The 23,840-nt window shown below is 48.8% G+C and overlaps 1 protein-coding gene across 1 annotated transcript in view; it reads right to left on the minus strand.

Annotated features, from left to right (window-relative positions):
• LOC149346289 (calcium-activated chloride channel regulator 3A-1-like) overlaps positions 1-23,840 on the minus strand; it is a 297,787-nt gene that overhangs the window by 110,733 nt on the left and 163,214 nt on the right. The window contains exons 7-9 of the mRNA XM_089541280.1: positions 22,898-23,122; positions 20,786-21,085; positions 14,227-14,445 (exon numbers count right to left, since the gene is read on the minus strand). Coding sequence (XP_089397406.1) covers positions 14,227-14,445; positions 20,786-21,085; positions 22,898-23,122 — 744 coding nt within the window. The remainder of the gene's footprint in view (positions 1-14,226; positions 14,446-20,785; positions 21,086-22,897; positions 23,123-23,840) is intronic.

Genomic DNA, 23,840 nt, shown 5'->3' on the forward strand with positions numbered 1-23,840 from the left:
CTCCACAGCACGAACTGTGGCCAGCGAGTTTACTCATACACCTGCGACTACCTTACGGACAGAACCGTCAGCATCAGCACCGGCACAAAAGAAACAACGCAAGTGAAGATGGGCACGAGAGGCACTCCACAAGGGGCGGTACTATCTCCACTTCTCTTCAAAATTGCACTCCTAAATCTCCCACCCCTTCTCAATCAGGTACAGGGCATACGCCACGCCCTGTACGCTGATATAACCATCTGTACAACCACGGGAAGCATGGGAATGATTAAAGAACAACTAGAAACAGCGGCAACAACAGTTCAAAATTATGCACGGGCGTGTGGACTAACCTGCTCTCCCGAAAAATTTGAACTCATAGTCTTCCGTCAACGCAATAACCAGGACACCATCAACATCCGCGTTGACAACTCGCCCATCAAGGAAGTTCAGACGCTGAAGATACTAGGTCTGTACATAAATAACAACGGCAACAAACTCCTCACCCTCCAGAAACTACGGCTCGTGAGCGAGCAAGTCGCCACAATGATTTCCAGGATATCAACGCGGAAATCAGGGATGCGAGAAGAAGATACTCTGCGACTGGTGCAGGCTTTCGTCGTAAGGCGCGTCGTTTACGCAGCACCTTACCTCCGCCTCAAGAAGCGTCACATCAGGAGTCTAGACGTCATAATCAGAACAGCCTACAAGAAGGCACTGGGCCTCCCTCTTGCGACATCGACGGACCGGCTCTTACGACTGCGACTGCACAACACGATAGAAGAGCTAATAGAGCCAAACCTCACGGCGCAGGTAGTACGGCTCTCCAACTAATCGGACTGGCCGACAAGTCCTCACTGATTTAAACATCAATTGCCCCCGACAGCTAGACGCTAAAAACGACATTCCAGCCTCATGGAGAGGACAATTTAAGGCAGCTCCGCTACCCAGGAATATGCACCCCAATTTTCGCCAGTCAAGACGACAAGCACGAGCCGAAACTATGAAAAGGCATTACGGCGGGCGCGAGGGCGTGTTCTATGTGGATACTGCGGGTCCCGAGCAGGGAATGACGGCCGTCGCGGTAGTGCACCAAAATAGAACAATGGACGGACTAGTACTGGCTAGCCAGGACGTACTGGCTGCGGAAGAAGTGGCGATTGGTTTAGTTGCAACACACACTAGCTCGGAATACATTCTTACAGATTCACAGACAGCGTATCGCAATTACCTCAGTGGCAGGATCGCACCACTAGCACCTAAAATCCTGCACGATATTATGGGGGTTATTCTTGTAGTAACGCTCAAAGGGCTAGAAGCAGTTGTCGCTCTCTAGCACCAGCGTGCCAGCCCTAGCAGTCAGAGCTGTGACCCCCAACCCGCGGTGCGGTAGGTCGCAACCACGGCGGGTTCGGGCCAGAGGGGACAAACACGAGTATGCTACTCGGAGGAGCGTTTATTGCTCCAGAGCAATACAATGCAGCAGCAACAATACAACCGCCGTAACGAGGGAGAGGGTTCCGCTCGCGTACGGGGGTGAAAAACACAAAGGGCAGAACGCACGCAAAAATGTGGGGGAAGAAGGTTCCGCTCACCTTGCGTGGTTCCTCGCTCACGGCCCGCGGCGGTCAAGTCACACACGGTGGCCGGGCGATAAGGGCAGCGGTCTCCGTGGCAGATCTCTGATCCGTGCGTGTGCACGGCTCCCGCCAGAAGACAAGCGAGCCTCGGAAGCAACGCGGCTTCTCCCGGGCTGTGGAGAGGAGGTCTCTCCGTTGTGAAAGGGGAAAGAGGGAAAGTCTCCGCGGCGGCATCGCGGCGGGGAGTGAAAGGAAGCGGGGGTGGCGTGAGTGCCCTCCCTCGCAAAACCTCCCGAACGGCGCGCGCATAGCATCGCGTGATAATTATGCGCGGCCGTTACAATGGGGCAGGGGATTCATGTGTATCCCCACAATATCTACACCTGTGGCTACCAACCCACACACAGACACTTAATATGGGTACCAGGTCACCAGGGCATCCCTGGGAAGAGAGCGCACATGCCTCAGGCCGAGCATTTCTCCCTCGGGCACCCATTGCGGATACCGTGGAACCTCCTACCCCACTACTAAATTACAACGACATACTTCAGCACTTCAGAGTATCCCGTCGGGTCTACCCTCCGCCGGCTAAGACACTGGACAAAGGGGAGGAACTACACCTCCGAAAGCTGCAGGCTAACACTCACAACAGCCGACGAAGACTACACGCAATAGCCCCGTAGTCATTTGACTCACACTGCAAATCCTGCGGGGAGAAGGCGGACCTCTACCATATGGTATGGGCCTGCCAACGAAATCAGGCGGTCACTATCAATAACCAGCCAACGCAGGAGGGTTGGGAGGCAGCTCTGACCAGCTCGGACGAAACGAGTAAAAAAACTCATCGAAAGAGCAGCCTACGCATATGGGGTTCCGGACTGAGAGCTCACCCCGCCGCTACAACCTCCTAAACAATTTCATAAAAATGTTTTCACCACCACTACTGAGCATTATTTCCTCTCCTCAAAAATGCGTTGCGTTCAAAGCTAGTTCCAACGGGCAAGGCGTCGCTCTGAACGGGCGATGGGATTCCTTGGGCTCCCTGGCAGCGCTGCTACACGCTGTCGCGCTCCACTCCTTTTTAGCGCCCTCCAACCTTTTTGTAATATTTTCTGCGTAAGTAAACGTTCCGATTCTGATGGCCACCGAAGATTCCACGGATGCCAAGAACAGGCAAGCTGTCATCAAGAAAACACGGAGTTGGTTCTAGCGAGAGGAATAGCCGTCGCGAGAGGCACTGCACATTTCCGCAATGGACAAGCTGAAGTGCTGCTGATGAACTTCAGCGAAGATTACCTGGCACGTTAACAAAAGAGCGATTGCTTTCTTCGAGGAATTACTCGATGTTCGCAACGCCTTCGCCCCCTCCGATGGAGCTCCGGAAGATTTTCCTAAGCATGATCACAACCACGTCTTCTACATGAACCCAGCCCTGGCCCGCAACAAACGAGACCAGATCCGCAATCTGCTTAGAAGCTACGGCGAGTTCTTCCTGTCATTGCCGAAGGTCCGACAAGCGCCGATTGCAAGCATCGCATTATAAGTGATCAGCACGCCTGACTACTCTGTCAAAGCCTCCGCTTGTGCCACAGCGAGAACGACAAGCCATACAGGACTGATTGGAACAAATGTATCGCGACAACGTCATGCAGCTATCAAAAAACCCTTCGGCGGCACCGGTTGTTTTAGAGAGCATGAAAGACTGAGCATTTCCATTCTGCGTCGATTCCCGTTGCTTGAACGACATAACCAAGAAAGACGTCTACCCCTTCCCGCGCATGAGACGACACACTGGAGCCGCACTGTGAGGTCGATGAAAGCGATCTCGAGAAGACCATATTCATCACTTCGGATGACCTCTTCGAGCTCAAGGTGAGGCCGTTTGGTCACTGTTACTCTACAGTCCACTGAGTAATGGATGGTGGTGGTGGCGAAAACTTTATTTGAAACTGGGGAGTTTGGGACAAGTAGGTCCTAGGGCCCCGCACGGCCCCACTGCACTCAAACGTTCAGGTCCCGGAGGCTCATGACGCTGGCAGCATGCGATGCTGTCAGGCCTGAAGTGGCATATTTGTCTAGTGTATTTAGATGACCATTTTCTACGCCTAAAACTTCGAACAGCACGTAACAAGGCTTCGAACAGGACTAGAGGCAGCCAAGTCACCCGGCCTAACCCTGAAAGCAGTGAAGTCCCACTTTGCCTATGAAGAGCTCCTGTTCTAGGCCACATTATTAGCAAGGAGAGAGCACACCCAGACCCACAGAACTTCCACTGCCGACTAATAAGAAAGCTGGGCGCAGGTCCCCCGGACTGCGCGCGTATTACCGACTATTTGTGAAGAACGTTTCGTGCACCGCCGGGGCTCTGAACCAACTCACAATGGCAGACGTGCGATTTAAATGGAAAGCGCCGAAAGCGGAACCTTTCAAGGAACATCAGTGTCGTTTACAGTCCCCACCGATCCTCGCTCATTTTGATGAAAACGCCGAGAATGAAGTTCATAGCGACGCATTCATAGCGTCCTCGTTCAGAAAACTGACGGACTCGAGAAAGCAATCGCATACGGTAAGCGGTCCCTAACCAAGGCAGGGGCTTAGTATTCGACAACCAGCTGAGAAGTGTCTTGCCACCAAGTGGGCAACGTCGAAGTTCCTCCCCTACCTGTGCGGATGAGCGTTGAAGGTGGACAGATACCACGCACTGTTCTGACTTTCCCGTTTGAAGGACCCCATCGTCCGCTTCGTCCGATGTATCTCGCTCCTCCAGGACTTTGACGTTACCGTCGTTTACAAGTCCGGACTCAAGCGCTGAGACGCCGACTGCCTGTTACAAGCCACTGTATATGCATGGCCACTACAGGACGATGATGAGGACACCTTCATGGGCCTCATCAGCTCTAGCTCCTTTTCACAGCAGCAACGCTCGGACCCCGACTTAAAACGCCTCATCGACTCTTTGGAAGGCAAGATTTCCTCAGCGTCCGCCTCGTTCAAACGCGAGGGTTGTCTTTCTTCTGAGTAAAGAATGATGTCCACGCGAAAAGCTGCTCAGCAAGCAGAACAGCCTACCTCCTTGTTGTACCTGCAAGTCTTTGCGAATAAGTTCTGCAGGCTTCACACGACGGGCCGATAGCAGGACATCTCGTGTTTTCTCGAAGCCCCCGCCGCATTATAGACAAGTATTACTGTCCCTGAGTGTCTGCCGATGTCGCACCTTATGTGAAAACCTGCAGATATTGACCGCGACAAAAGACCCCTCCCACCCAACCAGCAGGATTTCTGAACCCTGTTGAGCAACCCTTAATGCCCGTAAAGTAGATCAGCGTGGGCCTGCTTGGCTCTTTTCAGAACTAAACTTCTAGGAATAAGTGAATCATAGAGACCGACATAGGGCAAAACCCCACCAAACGAAACAGCAACAGAGTCGCCAAATTTTTGCGCGCAGTGCATTCTTCTGCGACACCACGACCCCCATGTGGTCATTACGGACAGAGAAAAAGCGTCCACGTCGGTACCCGCGACCCAAGCCATCCTGCGCTACAATCAAACAAGCCACCAGAGGACAACTGCATACCATCCGCAGACCAACGGACTGACGGGTCGCTCGAACAAAACTATCGCTGAAATGCTCCCCATGTATGTCGATGGCAAGCACAATACCGGGGACGTCATCCTGGTTGGCATCATCTTCGTCTACAACACCGCAGTGCAGGAGACCACCCAGAACACGCCTTTTAGCCTCGTCCATGGCAGGGAGGCTGCGACCATGGTAGACGCCATGCTACCCAACGTTGCAGAAGAAGATAACGCCGACGTCTCCGTTTACCTTCAAAACACAGAAGCCCGAAGCTTTGCCCGGTTACTGATCAAAGACCAGCAGCCGACCGAAGCCAGACGCTACTACCTACGAAGACGCACGCGGAATAAAATCCAGGTGATCATGTCTGGGTGTGGACGACCATTCACCACCCCCGATTGAGTGAAAAACTTCTGCGCCGATATTTCGGCCACCACAAGGTTCTTCTCGGCTAGGTGAATTGGACTATGAAGTCGTCCCTGAGGAAATGACTGCATGCCAGCGAGCCGCGCACAGCCAATGTTGTCCACGTCATCCGTCTAAAGCCTTATTATGCGCGTTATGGACACTGTGTTTACTCGCTCGGTGTTTACTGCGCACAGTCCGTTTTATTTGTTTCTAGTCATTTTATTGCTTTTAAAGCATAGGGTTGATGCTTTTTGTAAGGGGCCGTGAATCTCTGTACTCGTTTCCCCGTTCATTCTTCAAACAGCCAGCGCACGACTTTAGTAGTAGTAGTACAAGACCTTTATTCGGCCATAATTTACAGGCCGAGCATGTCGACCGCCTGGGCGACCAGAAGTCAGTGCTCTTCCTCCCCTTCAGCGCCAAGCCAGCCAGTCGAGCCAGGTGGTGGTGGATAAAGAAGGTGGGGGTAGGAACCCGAGTAGAACGTAAAATTAAGTACTTTATATTTCAGGAAAAATTCAAAATTTACAGATGGTATCATTACTTTTCAGAGATTAGGTAGAAAAATATAAAGAAACAAAATACCGTACATTGCGTACCATCCATCTCAATTAGGAGACTGGATCCCACATTCCCGCTTTCTTAGACGAGTGCGAGTGAAGCCACTGAAGTTTGACGGCCTGTCTCGGAAGTCGGCGTCGTTCACCGTCGGCGAAAAGTTATGCAAAATCCACAGAAGAGCAACCTAGGAAGCAGATGGGTCACGTAGGTGACACGACATTGCAACTTCATCACGAGCTACCCACCTTACTTTGAGGAAACTGCCCAGCGTGGCAGGCACGTGGCAGAGAAATTAATGAATGGCTGCTCGGTAACAGCAACCTCAGTTGCACAAGGTGGCAGCAGCTGCCACTGGAGTGCAGTGCCGCATCGTTTAACCGCTACATACCTGCGCCAGGACTGGTATGAACCCATCAGGGATCTATGAATGTAAGGTAGAGAAGGTTGGTTGGTTTGGTTTATTGGGGTTTAACGTCCCAAAGCGACTGAGCCTATGAGAGACGCCGTAGTGAAGGGCTCCGGAAATTTCGACCACAAGGACCAATGCAGTATACATGGGCATAATCCCATTCAGCTATCACTTCATGCCCTGAAGGCGGAGATAAAGTGCCCACTCAAATTTGTTCGCCCTTTCGCTCGCAGCTTTCGAAGCGAAGCTTCGTTACGCTCGCTGCGCAGCATTTCGGCGTATCGGGCGCAGCCGCATCTGCGCATGCGCCGTTCATATGGTAGCCGGTTCCGCCGAGCCTGAGGCGTTCGCCGCGCGCGTCGCCGCCGTTGCGCCGGTCTTCTCTGGATGATGATGATAACAACTTTTATTTCCACCGATATAGGAGGCCCCCTACTCCCCTTCCCTGGCACGCAGGCCTAGGGGACGGGGGACGGGACCTCCGCGACTAAAGACTGGCGAAGATACATTGTCTCTTCGCGGCTTCAGCCGCCAGGCGGACAGCTCGTTTCTGGTCGGCGGGGACCTCGCTTCGCAGAAGGGCCTCCCAGGCTTCTCTACTCTTAATATTGTCCTCAGCACCCGGGGATCCAGGGCATTGCCAAATTATATGATCGAGGGTCCCCCTCGCTCCACAGGTCTTACATTTGTCATCTTTTTTATCGTCTAACGTGGTTTGAAATAACCAGACAGGGTTAACGAAATTTCCGGCCTGTAATCGTCGCCAGGCGATGGCCTCTGTATTGGTTAAGTTTGGATCTGGTGGTGGCATTAGACGCCTGCCTAACCTGTAGTGCACGGCGATTTCCGCGTATGTTTGCAAACGTTCGTCCATCCCCTGGGGGTCGGGTGGCTCTACAGTTACCCGGAAGTAGAGATCTCAGGCTAACATGTGGGCCGCCTCGTTACCGGGGACGGATGTGTGTGATGGGACCCAAATTAAGGTGATCTTGCGATCAATTTTGGCTGCGGACAGAATTCGAGCCGTTTCTGGCGAGACCCTGCCCTTTCCGATGTTGCAGATTGCTGTTTTGCTGTCACTAAGAATCAAACTAGCCTTGGTTCCGGCTCAAGCAAGCGCTATTGCGACCTCCTCGGCCGTATCTATGTTTCTACTCCTAATAGAGGCGGCGGCGACTGGTGCACCTCGGCCGTCGACTACTGAGGCGACCGCCGCCCCCGACCTGCCACTCGCTGCGTCCACGTAGGCAACCTCATTTGCCCTGAAGTTCCCGGCCCTTTTAACCAGCGCCTCCGCCCTCTTTTCCCGTCTTTCCCTGTGATGTTCTGGGTGCATGTTGCGGGGGAGGGGGGGAACGATGATATTCTCGCGACATTGTGGCGGTAGGGCGACCTTGTCGCATATGCCCCTATCTACTTTTCGGCCGACCCACTCTAAGATGGTCCGGCCCGTATTCGTTGTACTCAGTCTTTCGAGCTGGGCGATTCGCACCGCCTCGGCTAGTTCAATCCAAGTGTTATGCACCCCCATTTCCAACAGGCGGTCTGTAGAGGTGGAGATAGGTACGCCCAGCGCCCTCTTGACGCAACGCCGAATAATTGCGTCGATCTTCTCTCTCTCGTTTACCCTAATATCGAGGAATGGCGTGGCATAGCATATTCGGCTAATAATATACGCCTGCGTCAGTTTCAAGAGGCTACTTTCTTTGAGGCCCCTGCCCTTCAGCGCGACCCTCCTGAAGATCCCTGTTACTTGCGCAGCGTAGTTGCTGAGCTTCTTGATCGTTGCTTCATTGTAACCGTCCTCTTGGATAAAAAGTCCGAGGATCCTGATGTGATTAACTTTCGGTACAGCTTTGCCCTCTACCTTAATTTCAAAATTCCAGTCGCGCTTGCACCGGAGCGCTTTCGGATTGTAAACAAAGAGTTCCGATTTCTGCGGCGAACACACAAGGCCCCTTTCGGCCGCGTAGGACACTACAGTGTCTGCCGCTGCCTGCAGCCGCTCTTCTATGCTACCGTCACTACCACTGTTCAACCATATGTTGATGTCATCTGCGTACAAGCTAAATTTTATGCCGTCTATATTCCTGAGTGCGGCGGGAAGGCCCCTCATTGCCACGTTAAAAAGGAAGGGGGAGAGCACCGATCCCTGTGGCGTTACCTTACTTCCGAGGTAAACCTTGGGGAATTCTAAGTCCTGAAATTTTAGTTTTACCGTCCAGTGCGACAGGAAATCCTTGATGTAATTATACGTCCTTTCGCCGACACCTACGTCCTGAAGCCCCGCAAGGACGGCCGCATGCTTAACATTGTCGAAGGCTTTGGTTAGATCTAAACCTAAAATCACCTTCGCGTCTTTGGATCTCGAATTTATAATGTCATGTTCCAAGCGAAGCATCACGTCCTGCGTACACAAGCCCGGCCGGAACCCGACCATCTCGTGCGGCCACAGGTCGTTCTGCTCCATGAAGCGTGTCAGTCTAGCCTGGATGACGCGTTCCATAAGCTTTCCTACGCATGAGGTTAGGGAAATTGGTCTGAGATTTTCTAATCCAGGCGGTTTACCCGGCTTAGGGATTAGCACCACGTTTGCTGTTTTCCATTGCTGAGGGAGACGGCCGCTACTCCATACCTCCTGCATGTATTTCGTGAGCGCCGTTACGGACATGTCGTCCAGATTCCTTAATAATTTGTTCGTAACCCCGTCTGGGCCGGGGGCCGATCGCGTCTTTAAAGTCAAAATTTCGGCCCTAACCTCCGCCTCTGCTATGGGCGCATCGAGAGTCTCGTTAGGAGGGCCCTTGTACTGCGGGAGGGGGAGGGATTCTGTGTCGCCGATGTAGGTGTTTACTAATTTTGCCACGAGCTCCGCGTCCGTCCCCTCGAACGCGTGCCTGGCCTTCGCCAATCTAGTGCCCGATTGTGTTTTTGAGCTATCAGGGTCCAGGAGATGTCGCAGCAGGCCCCACGTCTTCGAAAGGCTCATATTGCCTTCCATTTCATCACATCTACTACACCAGTTTTGCTCAGAAAGTTTAATTGCGTATTCCTCAATTTCCTTATTATGCCTGGCTATTCTTCGCCTCAAATTTCTGTTCCATCTCTGTGTGCGGAGACGCTTTTCCATGCCTCGTTTAGCTTCCCACATGTGCAAGAGTTTGCTGTCGGCGGTTGTCGGTGCGTCTTCCTCCTGTAGGGTCGTGCCGGTCTTCACTGGGTCGCCACGAGCGACGTCATCACTCAGCTATGCGCCTCACTACTTATGCGCCGTGCTCTTTCCTCGGCGGGGCGCGCTGCTGCGCTCTCTTGCAAGCGTGATTGTGAGCGTGCGCTCACTTTTCAGGTGCGCAATGGATGAAGAGGCGGACTGCAAGCGTACTACTCAGTACGGCATCAGCAAAGGCTACAAGAAGCTACGCCGATGGATCCCGAGGTCGTAGCATGGTACATGGCCGGCCGACAACGCGCGAAGGAAGCAAGGAAGGCCAAGCGGTCGCCTGAGACGCCTGAAGAACGAGAAGAACGGCTCGCTAATGACGACGACAAGAAACGAATAAGCGACAAAGAGCCGCGAATGAAAACGCTGCCTCGACTTCTGCTCAATAACAGCCGATGGAAACAGACTCAGAGAGACGGACTAACCACGTTTTTCATCTCCGTGTATTTGGAACTGCAACAAAGCAGTTTCACCAGAAATTCACGGACAGCTCGTTCGGCAGCTAGTGTGGCGTGTTCGAAGTTTTCGCGCACACCCTAGGTTTAACCAAGCTAAACCCTCAGCAATTTTTATGTTGGTCTCCTGTAATATCTGCTGTTAAGTTAAAGTAATAAGTAAGCTGAATGTGAGAACTGTGAGTATGGTATGCAGAGCCCCACAATTTCGGAGAAAGACGAAAATATACAGGCAGGTTGCACCCTGCCGAGGCAAAGGTTGACGTAAAGTCAGTGTCTATTATTACTTTTGAGCATTGCGGGACTCTGGCACAGTCACGGACACATGTTTACGAGATGCGAATTGACAGAAAAAAAATTGATTTTTTCAGCATTATCTCGCTAGCTACTCTTCTCGTATTTGTTATCGCATATTGAGCGCGCGTCTCTATGTTTCTGGGAATTTCATCGCGGTGCAGTGCTTGATCCTGCAGAAATAAATGTTCCTCGGCGATACCGCATCCCGAAAAACTTGGTCCATGACCATACATAATATTCTAGACTCTTATCTGGTTCTTCGTAAAGGAGCGTAAAGGAGCACAAGGGGAATGACGACGACCCTAAAGTCATCTTAAACCCATAGCTTTAGCCGGATTCGCTTTCGGACGTTAAACCCCCATAACCCATAAACAAGCTTTCGCGTAGCAAGAAAAAGACGAACGATGGCGGAAATTCTGACACTCGCCTTTCGAAGAGTCACTCGTAATACAGCTGCTGCAGTTTTAGTTTCGATTTGCACGCGGCCGACGTCTCGTCTCACTGATAGAGTTTGCTAATGATGTCGCTTTCTCAATTAACAATGGTAACCAGGTCGACTGCATATTTTTGGATTTTCGAAAAGCTTTTGATTCTGTCGCACATAATTTATTATTACTGAAACTGTCTACCCTCAAAGTTCCACCCACCCTGCTGAAATGGCTCGAAGAGTATCTCGTCGGTAGAAAGCAACGCGTTATTCTTGAAGGCGTATGTTCATCAGATATTGCTGTTTTATCAGGTGTTCCCCAGGGATCGGTTTTGGGCCCTCTTCTTTTTTTAATATTTTTCAATGATATAGTTGACCGGGTTTCCTGTCGGGTCATATTGTATGCTGATGATTGTTGCATCTACCGTGACGTCACTTGTCTAAGCGACTCCTATGAATTGCAAAGTGACCTCGACTCGGTCCTAGCATGGTGCAAAACATGGAACATGAGATTAATTTTTCAAAATGTCAAGTTCTGCAATTTATAAATAAAAGCAACCATTACCTACCCAGTACTCTTTAGGCGACAGAAACTTATCATTTGTTAAGAATTACAATACTTAGGTGTTATCTTCGCGAACAACCTTTCTTGGAACGATCATGTAAACCATATTGCTGCCAAGGCTAGTCGTGTGAAACTTTTTAAAGCGCAATTTCAAGCAGGCACCTGCTGATTTGAAGGAGACACTCTACTTGACAAACGTGCGTCCCATCTTAGAATATGGTTGTGCGACTTGGGATCCTCCAACAAAAACACTTATCAGCGAACTCGAACGAATTCAAAAACGAGCAGCAAGGTTTGTGTCCGCAAACTATGATGGTTGGTTGGTTTATGGGGTTTAACGTCCCAAAGCGACTAAGGCTATGAGAGACGCCGTAGTGGAGGGCTCCAGAAATTTCGACCACCTGGGGTTCTTTAACGTGGCAAACTATGTGAGCTTAAGTCTGAGGTATTTGCGTCTGTCTTGCAGTAAAGGCCAGCCCAAATTTTTGCAAATCTTAGAGGAGCAAACTATGATTTCACCAAAAGCTCCTCTAAGATTTGCAAAAATTTGGGCTGGCCTTTACTGCAAGACAGACGCAAATACCTTAGACTTAAGCTATTTCACAATATTTTTATAGGCTCAACAGGTTTGTCTAAAGATTCATACATGAGAGCTCCTAGCTACATATCCTCCCGTTTAGATCATTCTTTAAAGGTTCAAGAATACCAGTGCCCTATAAATGTCTTTAAAAACTCATTTTTTCCTAGAACAGTGCATGACTGGAATAAATTGCCGGAAGATGTTGTCTTAGACCCGCAATCTTCTTTTGAAAATGCTCTGTCGCGACTTTTGTTGAATTAACTTTTCTTGCGGGTTTCTTGCTTTCATGGTTCTTTTGCTATAAGTTTACTCAGTGTTGGAATGCGTTGTATTTTTATTGTTTGTTTGTTTGTTTTGTACGCAGTGTCATCTGAATGACAATGTATGCTTTGTAATTGTATCCCCCCTACAAAAATGCCCTAAACAGGCGCTGTAGGTACCTGAATAAATAAATAAATAAATAAATAAATAAATAAATAAATAAATAAATAAATAAATAAATAAATAAATAAATAAATAAATAAATAAATAAATAAATAAATAAATAAATAAATAAATAAATCAGTGGCGTGTCTTGTTTATCGCTTCAAGACGTGTTTACCTTCCAGGGGTGCTTTTAATCTAAATCCACATCACAGCCGCGTTTTACAGTCCGTTTTGGAGTAGCAAATAGAAACAACTGTCGAGAGAGACGAATGCTGCGGCGCGTGCATTTTTCGATACCTAGAGTGCGAGAGAAATTGTGCACGAGAAAGAGGAACCTACGAGAAGCACTTTTAGAATTCAGCTGCGGCAAGCATCACGAATAAATTACTGTTCAGGTATAACTTGGTACAGTACAAAAATACCTGGTAGGCAGAACTCCGCTGGAATAACATTACCATACTTTTTGGAGCCGCCGATGTGAAGCAGAACACCGTCGGCACCCCACCACGTTGTAGCCACGCCTTCACTCTGGTGCGGTTGAAATATGATTGGGTAAAAAGGTCATCGCCGCGTGAACTGCCTGGTGAAGGTTTCCATGTATTTCTTACTATGTTTATCCCCCGATAATGGCATATCATGGGCTTAGAATGCAAGGACGGGTATCACAGTATAGAGCAGAGCTAGCGACCGCAGAGCAACGGGACGACACAGAGTTGAGAAGACTACGCTCCGTAGCATTTCCGCCCGTGCTGTGTGTAGCGACGTACTCTAATGCGATGGACCGTTATTTATGAAATGTCTTTCCCGAAGACTTTACTGGTCTCCTAATGCAGTTGAGGGCGCAACAGGTAGGCACTATCATGGAAGCGATGAGAACGGCGAAAACAGCGGCGCTAGCTATCCATGCTGCACGCGAAAAAGCGTCCCATATATCACGCTTTTTCTCAGAGACTGCTGGGAGTCCTTGGTCAAAGGCACTACCATTAGTAACGTTCATAACAGCGGCGTCGTCTGCGTAATTGTCTACTGCGCATGCGCAAGCGCTCTAAAGCGGTGGCCAACTAGCAAGAAGGAGCCCTCACGTCCGTCTTCAGAAAATGTGACAACGCTTCCTAAATTTTATCCTTCCTCTGTGTTTGGGGCCGAAAGTTCCGCGACGAACTTGCGGTAGGTACAAGAGTACGCCCCACGTCCGCCGATATGGCTGAGTGCGGCGCTGGTGGCGCTGGTGAGCACTCTCAAAGTTATCTTATTCTTAAAGAAGTACCTCCGAAAGTGGACGGCGTGACAAACGGCGATTTCGCTCAGTTTGTGGAGCGCCGAACGCGACATGCGGAGGTAATGTGAAACGAAACCAACCGGACACATGTGGCTGTGCTTTCTTTTACGTTCTTCTAATTTATCTGGTGTCTAAAAAAATTTTCGAGAATTATTTTACTCGGATCAATTAAACACGTAACAACAAAAAATAAGTTATATTCCCCAGCTTCCGCGGCCTGAAAGACTGTTCGCTTCTTCCAGATATTAAGCGTAAGCAGAGCGATTGAATAAAGTAGAGTGCTGAGAACATTATAGAGTAAAGATATATAAAGCTCCACAGAACCACATCTTAAAAAGAAATGCTCATAGCATCCGTCCATACGTTGGCACATATACACAGCACTGATGGGCAGCTTGGTCGTATTATGGGCGCCTTCCACTAAATGTCAGGAGCCTATATTGTGAATTAACCGTCCACTTACCATTGCTGGACTCGGTATGTCGATGGCTAATTCGTCCCCGCTACGCCTTTCCTTGCAACCCTGGCACCGCTTCCTGCTGGGGTCGATGAGACTTGCGTTGATTCGGATTTTCTTGAGGGTGTTTTGCATCACGTACACCACCGTCGAGTTACCGACGGCGGCGTCCACTTTGAACTCCACCTTAAGAGATCTCTTGATGTTTTCGTTGGAATTCACCAGCTGTTGCGGGAAGTGAACGTCGCAAAGAATTAACTGAATGCAGTAACGTCTCGGAAGTGGAAGTAGAGCTCGCGCATAAATGAAGAAAAACATAAAGAAGAAAACGAAGACGCAACGAAGGTTTGGCAGTACTCTGTCCAGGTGGACACGAGAAAACCGTCTGTTAGAAGACGAGGTTTAATTTGTACCTTGCCACCTGCCGACAGAACAAACAACTTTCAAATGATTGGCTTTGTCTTTATTACGAGCCTGGATCTTTTTGCGCCTGGGTCAGCCTATTTATTAATGGGCGTCGCAGCGTACAGCTGCAGAAGACATAATGTATGTTAAGGAACATGGTACAATGGAGCACCGAAAGGCTGTATAGGCTGTATAGGCCTCTGCCAAGAAATTCTTAATTTCGCGTACGCTTGCAAATCAAGAATTGTTGTGAAAGCTAACTTTGATGCATGATTCCAAAAAAACCAAGAAATCTTTGCTCGTACGAGCAAGTAGTTTGCATTATTTGACGGTTCATTAACATGAAACAAAATAACAAAGGTGAATAAGAGGGAGCAAATTGTGGCGATAAAGTACCGTCAGCTACCTACAGTGCTTTTTTGAACTCCAAAGCTAAGCAGAGCAACCATTCCAAGTGCGTCATACACCCCTCGTCAAGTTCCTAAGCTTTAGGAAACAAAAATGATTGCTCTCCGCAAGAAGCGCCCCCAGTACTAAGGAACTTCATCGCATCAGTCTTCAACAGTTCTGACAACAGCTCTATGGCATTTCGAGACATACAGCTCCTTGGCTAAAGCTCAAGAAGACAATAATTATAGTACAGAGAGCACTGCCATTTCTACCGCACGACTTCCTTGCCAGTGCACGCGCATCGATGGCGCCAGGTTTCGGCACTTGGTGTCCAGAGTCGACGAAGCTGTAGCAGTGGCGCACTCTGGGCTTCGTTGCGCACAGAAGCGCGTATTATCACTCCGTGGAATATTTTTTCGGCACAATTGCTCTGCAATTACGAGTTAGGTCCTTATTTTTTTTTAAAGCATGAAAGCCTTGACAAGGTATCGCTTCGACGTATCCGTGTCCGATCTTTTTAGTCAAATAATCCGCGTATATTACGATTACAAACGCCGAAAAAAGGGCCAACGTTCCCTGCCCCCATTTGGCTTTAATACATTGACTTCCGTAAGAGCTCGCCTGGAGAATAACTGTCTAAGCCGTTATGGGCAACACTGCACCAGCCATTTATTGGTGGCAACTGGTGGCCATTTATTGGTGGCAACACAAGCCCCTATGTCTTAAAGGGTTCCTCTACTGCATGGACAGCGAGGACTGCCGCCGACAACATTTGCACTTGTATATTTACAGGTGCGTGTATCCCTTAAGGTGTTTCAAGCAGGGTGTCGAACCGGAATTTTTTCGGGTTCGCTTCAGGTTCGGGTTCACATCTTTCGGGTTCAGTTCCGGGTTCAGCTCCGAAACGACATTCCGTTCCGGTTCGAACCAGTTCGGATCGCGTCGAACCGACTCAAACGGGTTCAAACGGGTTCAGTCTATAAAAAATACTGAACGTACGTTGTTTTTATTGAATCTTGTTTTGCTGTTTATTTTTCTTTCAGATGTCAGCATATAAAACAGAACTGCAAAATTTGCTCCATGCGAGATATTTTGACATCACCCACTTTAAATTACTGTCCGCGGCAAAAAGATTTAAATTTACTGAAGAACCGCGAAATCAAATGAACTCAAAATTTGTGCACATCGGCTATGTATACTAGACTATCTGATGAGGTACATAAGAAGGAAAGCTGACGGAATTTTCATCTACAAAAACTTTTCAGCTTCAGCAGTTTCGGAGACCCCGTCAGGATAGTAATAGGCCTCTCTTGAAGCTCGTGTCAATCGGGAATTTCTCCGCCGCTAAGTGCTTACGGGGGCGCCGCCGAAACCGCTGCATGCGCCCACAATGAGCGGAAGCTGGACTGCATCGGCAGGTATATACAGCCAAGGCATGTTTTCATCCCAAAAAGGGCTTCCTTCCCCCCCCCCCCCCCGGGGCTCTGCTGCAGCATGCATCTAGAGAGTTTACCAAAAATATTTCATTTGCATCACCTGCTCCACATCGCCTTTTTAACTTCTGTTATATATTTGGACTACCTAGACCTTAGTTCCTTCAAAACAACAGCTAATCGTGGCTTCTTGCTAGTACAATATCAGAAACATCACCAATCAGAAACTAAGGTTCTGATCGGTCATTACTTCCTCTACGTGCAACCTCACCTAGCCTTTTGTTGATGCCAGTGTACTAAGGCGAGTTCAGCGTATCTACAGTACATTCAATAGGCCCCAAAAACATTTCTTAGGCATCAAACGTGGATCTTACGTGTTAGGACGTGCCATCGAGCGAAGGGGACATTTGTGCCCTGATCAGTGAATTGCTACATCAACAAGCAACGAGAAACTATTGAACAATGAAATTATTTGTGATGCTATGTTCGTTTAGGACATAGCCCACTTCAGCAGTCTTTTAAAAAGGACATTGAGGTCACGCCTTACGCTATAATATTTGTGCCTGTAATGAAGGACACCGGGATTACGTGTGAATTTTTTCTGCTAATAAGAGTGCTTAGAGTGTGGGAAAGCCGTACGCTTGATAAACACGCACAATCATCGCTTTCAGCGAGGTCACTGTTCAGAGGACAGTTCATTTTAGCTCAGAACGTATGTGCTGCGAAAGTTCAACCTCCTTACTGGTCGCCCTCTCCTCATGTGCGCATATGTGGGGCTTCAGGAATTTTTATGCGTGGGAGAGTATTAGTGGCATGACGCCGTATGCCCAGGCGCAAAATTTGACTCAGTCAAGTAAGGCAGGACGTGGTCAGGGAGGTTTCTGCTGTTCCATGCGACAAACAATCAAAAGAACCTTCGAAGATGGCCGAGTAGCGTAAGGCATCAGTAAACGAAGCTTCTTTGTTGCACCCGCGGCCAGTGGCTCGATTCCCACTCAGGGTTAGAGTATTGTAGTTGCTTTCTTTACTGCGTTAGCAGTGTAGCCTCCCTTCTCAAAAATTCAAAAATGTCCGCCGTGGTGTGGTCGTACGCGTGCGTGTGTGTGTGTTTGTGTGTGCGCGCGTGTGTGTGTGTGTGTTTGTGTGTGCGTGCGTGCGTGCGTGCGTGCGTGCGTGTGTGTGTGTGTGTGTGTGTGTGTGTGTGTGTGTGTGTGCGCGCACGCGCGCGCCTGAGTATGTGTATGCACACGCGTGCACAATTCCGTGGGCGCACATCCAGGCACTCACTGGTACAAAATCGACAGACGGTTGCAATTGCCGGTAATGCGAAGTTTGCGTGCAACTCATCACACGCCACCTGCCATGTGAGTATTACACTGCTAGCCGCTCTCCGGGAATGTTCCCGTGGCAGCCACGTTTCAGGTGGCTCTTAATTTACTCTGCTGCTTGGACAACCGGTTACGTCGCGGAACGCAGGAGCGGGAGCATGAGCTGCGCTCTAAAATGCCCCATCTACCTGCAGCCGATCTACGTGAGGTGGAATGCTGTGAATGCTGCAAGCATGCCGTCGTCAAAGCGTTCTACGAAAGAACGCCTGCAGGCATAAAGCCTGTTGCGCATGCAAGCGAAAACGCTAGCGAATCCTGCCGCCGCAGCTCAAGAACTTGTTTTTGAGTCGTCGCGTTGGTGGGCAGCGAGGTTCCAACTAGAAATTATCGCTGGGACGAGACGCTCAATGAACCAACTTTAAGCCTCTCGCCGCAGACACAAACAACCCGAAGTAAGGGTTCTCGCACAGCTTCCGCCCTCACCGTTCGACCACGTTCCTGTGTGGCACTCTCGGTAAAAGAATATGCATTACGTTCGCTGCTATTGACGAGGGTGGCGCTAGTAAACACTCTTATGGTTCGGTTGCACTACACAAATGCTCGTGAAAGCGAAAAGATTAGACAGTCATCGCAGCTGGGCGAAAAGAGCGGACTCCTTAAATTTCATCAGTGTGCGCTTTTCTACAGACTACCTGCATAGCCTCTCCAGAAGGCAGACGACTCAGGCAATTACAGAGCATTTGTTTCCTGTACCGTTGTATCGGCAACCTTCTCTCGGGTTCCTTGACACCAGTGCTTTAACATGTGTTAGGAGAATGTGCATTTATTTCCTCTGCTGGAAAAACTTTCCTCTCTAAACTTCACACATCGACGCTGCATGACAAGGCATGATTTCATGCTAAGGAGATGTTTGTGCCATGGATGATGCATTGCCGCCTGTGCAATGCGCCGAAGGCCTTTGACCAATTTTTTATTCTGCGCAATGATGCTACGTTCTTCTGGGACATATCTACAGCGAATGCCTAAGAAGGACATTGAAATCGCACCCATTAGTACCCATTTTTTGCCTACCGAGAAAAACGGCGTTGTGCCGCGTGATATATTAATGTTGTTCTGACTACTTAGTCTCTGGAAGAGCCGTATGATGGACCGCCACACCGAACTACCAAGGTCATCGAGATCTTTGTTCCGCGAGCAGTACGCTTTGGTGCGGGGAGTATATGCTGCCCTGCAAGAGTCGCCTAGCTGGCTCTCCTATCTAGATGCATGTGTGTGCCTCCCAGACTTTTGATGTTTAGGGAGCTGGGGACGTCGAGGGGTATGGTGGGCTCGTACTACACAGCCTGGTGTTTTGTGCTATGGGCATACTCAAATTTTCCTTTCCGGCACTATTTCCATACCATAAAGAAAAAAATCGTGGCCGTAGATCACTTGGTACAGCACCGGACGCAACATTAGGAGGTAAAAGGTTCGTATCCTGCCAGTGAAAAGTGTTTTTTTTTATCTTCAATCAATTGCGTTAAAATAATTACCTTAAGCTCCTATTCATGAACACAATAAATTAAGTTTTAAAAAGTTCGTCCTCTATGCTCCTTGGTTTCCTTGATATTGGCTTCGCTTATTTGCGGCAGCGAGAGGTTGATACAAGCCGCCCGTCAGAGAATTCGAGATACAGCAGTCCGAGAACAGAGTGACGAAGCTGCCCACTGGCGATTGGCATTTATTTTTTTTTATAAGCCGAACAATTTCAATGCATCGGCAAAACATAAAATCACTTCATCGCAGTTGCATTTCATTTCAGTAGTACATTTCTAGGCGTTTATCGCATCCCAGCGAGCGCATGCATTTCCGCTTTGCGTCTTTCTGTCATCACTATTTTCTTTTTGGAAGTATCGTACCGCTGCTACATGCCTGCCTTTCCTTGCTTATTTCCGTCGCGTGCAACAAAGAATGTAGGGACGCTTTAAAAAGGAAAACATATTTATGTTTCTTTGTTTTGTAATAATAGTATTAATATGACTGTTTTAACGCTTCAAAGCTACGCTTAGTCTATCAGAAAGGCTGCAATGGAGGACTGGAGATTAACGTAGACCAACTGGGGTTCCTCGGAATACACTCAAATCGCACAGCACACGCGCATTTTTGCATTTTGCCGCCATTAAAATGCGGCCTCACCACCGGTATCGAACCCCCGGCCTTGGCATCAGCAGCCGAGCACCACAGCTACTGAGCCATCGTGAGAAGTCTTATTCATTATCTGTGGTTTGAGAATAGGAGTGCCACCGAAAGTAAATGTTGCACAACGCGATTGGGTCATTGCGCCTATGCTTCACATATTTATGGTACACGACACAAAGAAAAGGAAACCATTCTCACTCAGTGCTTTACAAGTTAAAGAAGTGCTAACAATTTGATTGAAGCTGTACGCAATCATGTGAAAGGTGGATACTATAAAATCCAACATTTCACATCAATCTGGCGTAAAATACGTTAGAATTACCAAAAGCACATTGCGAAAGCGCCAATTCCCTTTCTTCCTTAGACACGAGACTTATTCCAGATTTGTTGCCGAACAGGATGCAATTTCGACCGGGTGCCATTTTTGCACTCCATAGCGAAGACAGCTTTCGGTGGGCAAATTTACGCGCTAGCACATGTCATTTTGTCTGGAAAAAAAGTTTGCCGTGTTGAAAAAAATGTGCGGCTGAACCGAGTCCCGAACCGGTTCGTAACGGTTCCTTTGAATCCTTCCGGTTCGGGTTCAGTTCCAAGATGGCGAAAAAAAATTTGGGTTCGGTTCGGTTCCAGTTCCGAGCGAAATTCGAGTTTGGTTCCGGTTTCGGGATCAGATTCGGTTCCGGTTCGACACCCTGGTTTCAAGACTAGGCAGAAAAACTAATGTTTTTGCGTGCTTGAGCTAAATGTTCCTGTTTGCATTGCTCGCAGCTAAACAAGTCCCCGACTACTCAGACCACGATCAAACTGTACGGGCCACCTGATTGAGCGTACCGTGTGGATTCGCACATCGTTTCCGGCTTCAGTCGTCGTTGAAGAAACGAACGCACTCCTGAGCTCGCGTGCCATGTTTCCCCGGACGTCGCTGAAGCCGAACGCCTTTCCGCCCGTCTTTGTGGCGATAGTCTCGAGCTTGGCGTCGGCTGTGGCTCCCAGCGCCAGGGTGCTGACGACCGCCTTCGACGAGACAATCTCATGCAGCACGTCTCTGATGAATGGGGTTTCATTCTCTTCCCCGTCAGTCAATAGTACGATGTATGCGCCTTCCGGCGTTTCATTTTTCCAGTCTAGGAGCTGAAAATAAATAACAGTCGTGGATAACTTCCCAAAACCTGCTTTGACTCATGCCACCAGTTGTCGCTATGGTGAAAGACAGTGTTCTGGAGCCATGCTTTTAATAGATGCTCTGCTAACGCATGCAACTATCGAGAATTTCTTTTTGGAACTCGTTTTCATGTGTAGTGTTCTTGCACATGTGGAGCTCATATGACCTCAATGCAAGGCCTGACCAATATACGCATGCGTCGCTGCTGAAACGCTCTCGGTCCGGCGACTCACTATCTTACTACGTGGTCGCCAAGAATCGGAACAGTTATAGAACAAAACTGTCGGAGGTGCACCAGTTCTGAAACCAATGTGTCTAGAGCACAATAGCATGGCGGTGGTCTGGAACAATGGCCTGAAAATTTCTGTTTTTTTCTCAATAATATGCAATACCTTTCCACACGAACTTTACCAATGCGGTGCTAATTTTACTAAGGTAGACAATTTAATGGTCCTATATTCCTACTTCAAAGAAATATTTTACGCAACTGCGGCAGGATAGGTTTCGTCTACCCCCGATCAGTTGGTCTGCTGCAGCATTGCGCTCTATGCTCCAGGCGATTTTCTCAACCGCTTGAGGGCGTACAGGATTTGTTCAATTTAAGCCGCCACAAAAATGGGGGCCGTTCGCTTTTTCCATACAACACTGCTCCCTTGGTGTGAGTGGAAGCCCTTGTTACCTTTTGCATCCATCTCCTATATATTTCAGACCGTTAGTTGTATCATGCCTATGTTCCTGCTGTTTCGCGTCGTCGTCGCACAATCCGCATGCCCGATTCTGGCACGCTGAGAGATAGACAACCATATCAATGCACTTACACATAAATTTGGCGGCTCGAACACATGGCGAGTCTACCTTGTTCTCCTTCCACCGGCAACGCAACCTTGGTTAACGCGATGCAGTCCGAAGGCCATAAACTCAATCGCCATGGAAAGTATACTTCCCCTGAACCGCTTATATACCCGCTCATCCGTGGGCACTATGACTATTCGTTTTTATATGTTTGAGTTCACTGGCACTCATTTCAACCCTCCCATAATAAATGCAATCGTCGTAGCGTGACGCGAGGCGTCATCATTCGGTTAGTAATATAGTGAGCTAGATAGAACTAATCACTCAGTCTCTCCTCATGGCTTCGTCGAGTGATCAGTGCTCTGTGATTTGTTACGTCTTATCATCTGTGTACGAGATGTGATCATAGCTCGGTGCATAGCTGCGTCGTGGCCGAGGAGGGATCAGTGCGGTCATTCCATGAGCCCTGCTGTCACCACATCACTCCTCATCCCCTGTGCCGAAACAAGGGCTGCCGCTGAAGGAGACGAAGCAGAAAGACAGAGACCGCATAAGCAGAATTGATGTAAGGAAAATGGGCGCTCTCATGTGAACAAACCGCTCTTCCGCCTTGTTTAGCACACTGGATTCACGTACTGTATGCAAAGAAAGTGATATCCTTTCTCAGTGACGAAGTCATGCACGTGATGTTACGCAGGATCTTAATCGCATTATAGACAGATAGTAAGGAAAAATCCAAAACCATGCTTTTGAGGAAAATAAAAAAAATTGATTAATTGAAAAAGAAATGGGAAAGATGTGCCTTTGTGCAGTGCAGTCTCCAGGCCGCATCCGATGCAGCAACCTCCGTCGTTGTACTTTCAAGGCGAATACCATGTCATGGCATGTAATCCCGCAGGTCATGCTGTGTTGCGAATCTCAAAGGCGTTGCAGGCGCAGAGAAAACAAAAAAAAAGGCCTGCACACGCAAAATAAATAGATGCACCTGCCCTGCGAGCCAATCTGAGACCACATCCGATGCAGGTGGAGTAATTGACCACAATCGACCTGACAGCAGCCAACAACCGCGGCTTGGTGGTCCTGTTCACTGTCATCAGCGTGTGGACTAGCGTGGCATAGGTGCTGAATTTAACGATGGCCAGTCTTCGGGAGCCATCCTCGATGTCTTCTATGTACCGCTGTGCCGCTTTTTTCAAAAAGTCGATGCGGCGTCCCTGCAATGCGTGAAAACTTTTGCTGAAATCTGTGGAGAAACCAGCCCTCATCACATGACAACGAGTAGCTCACGGCAATGTTTCGAAACAGTTAGTGTCCTTTCTGTGTGCGTAAAAGACCTTAACAGGTTACCATTGGAGATTCTGTTAATTTTATTTTCTGTTAGTGCAACAGAACAGAACATTTTTTCCACTAAGCACCAACTTAGACGTCATTAGTTCGAAATTTCTCGTTTTAGTCATACTGCATTTGCATGGTACGGGAACTATGGCGGTAGCCATATGAGAGACATCAAATATTTATTGTGTGTTATGTTTCCGGAATGCCCTCAAAACATCAGGAAACGTCGGCCAGCATGTAGAATTCGGCTGCTGGCGTAAGCAGCCGAACGGTGGCTATGACGTCACAAGTATAGCTGATATTATGTGAGACTTGTAAGAGCTCGAATACAATCGGTCCTTCTATGTAATCGCTCGCCTGTCCCAGCAGCTGGAATGAAAAGGAGTGAACGGACAGCTAGTAGACAGTTTTAATCACACGTACGAAAAGGCTTTGCGCGCTAGGAGTTCTTACAGGTGATAAATGCGCATCAAGAACGCAACAGGCCTGTGTGTGTCTAACAGACGTAGATGAGATTCCGAAGCATGGGCGTTTGTGATGTGCGCGAGTAGATAGCTCTGCGATATGATCTTGCAAGATCTCTAAAAAGTAGGCAGC

Source organism: Amblyomma mixtum, chromosome 4, assembly GCF_055824585.1.
Source record: "Amblyomma mixtum isolate Tamu chromosome 4, ASM5582458v1, whole genome shotgun sequence".
Classification (NCBI taxonomy): Eukaryota; Metazoa; Arthropoda; class Arachnida; order Ixodida; family Ixodidae; genus Amblyomma; species Amblyomma mixtum.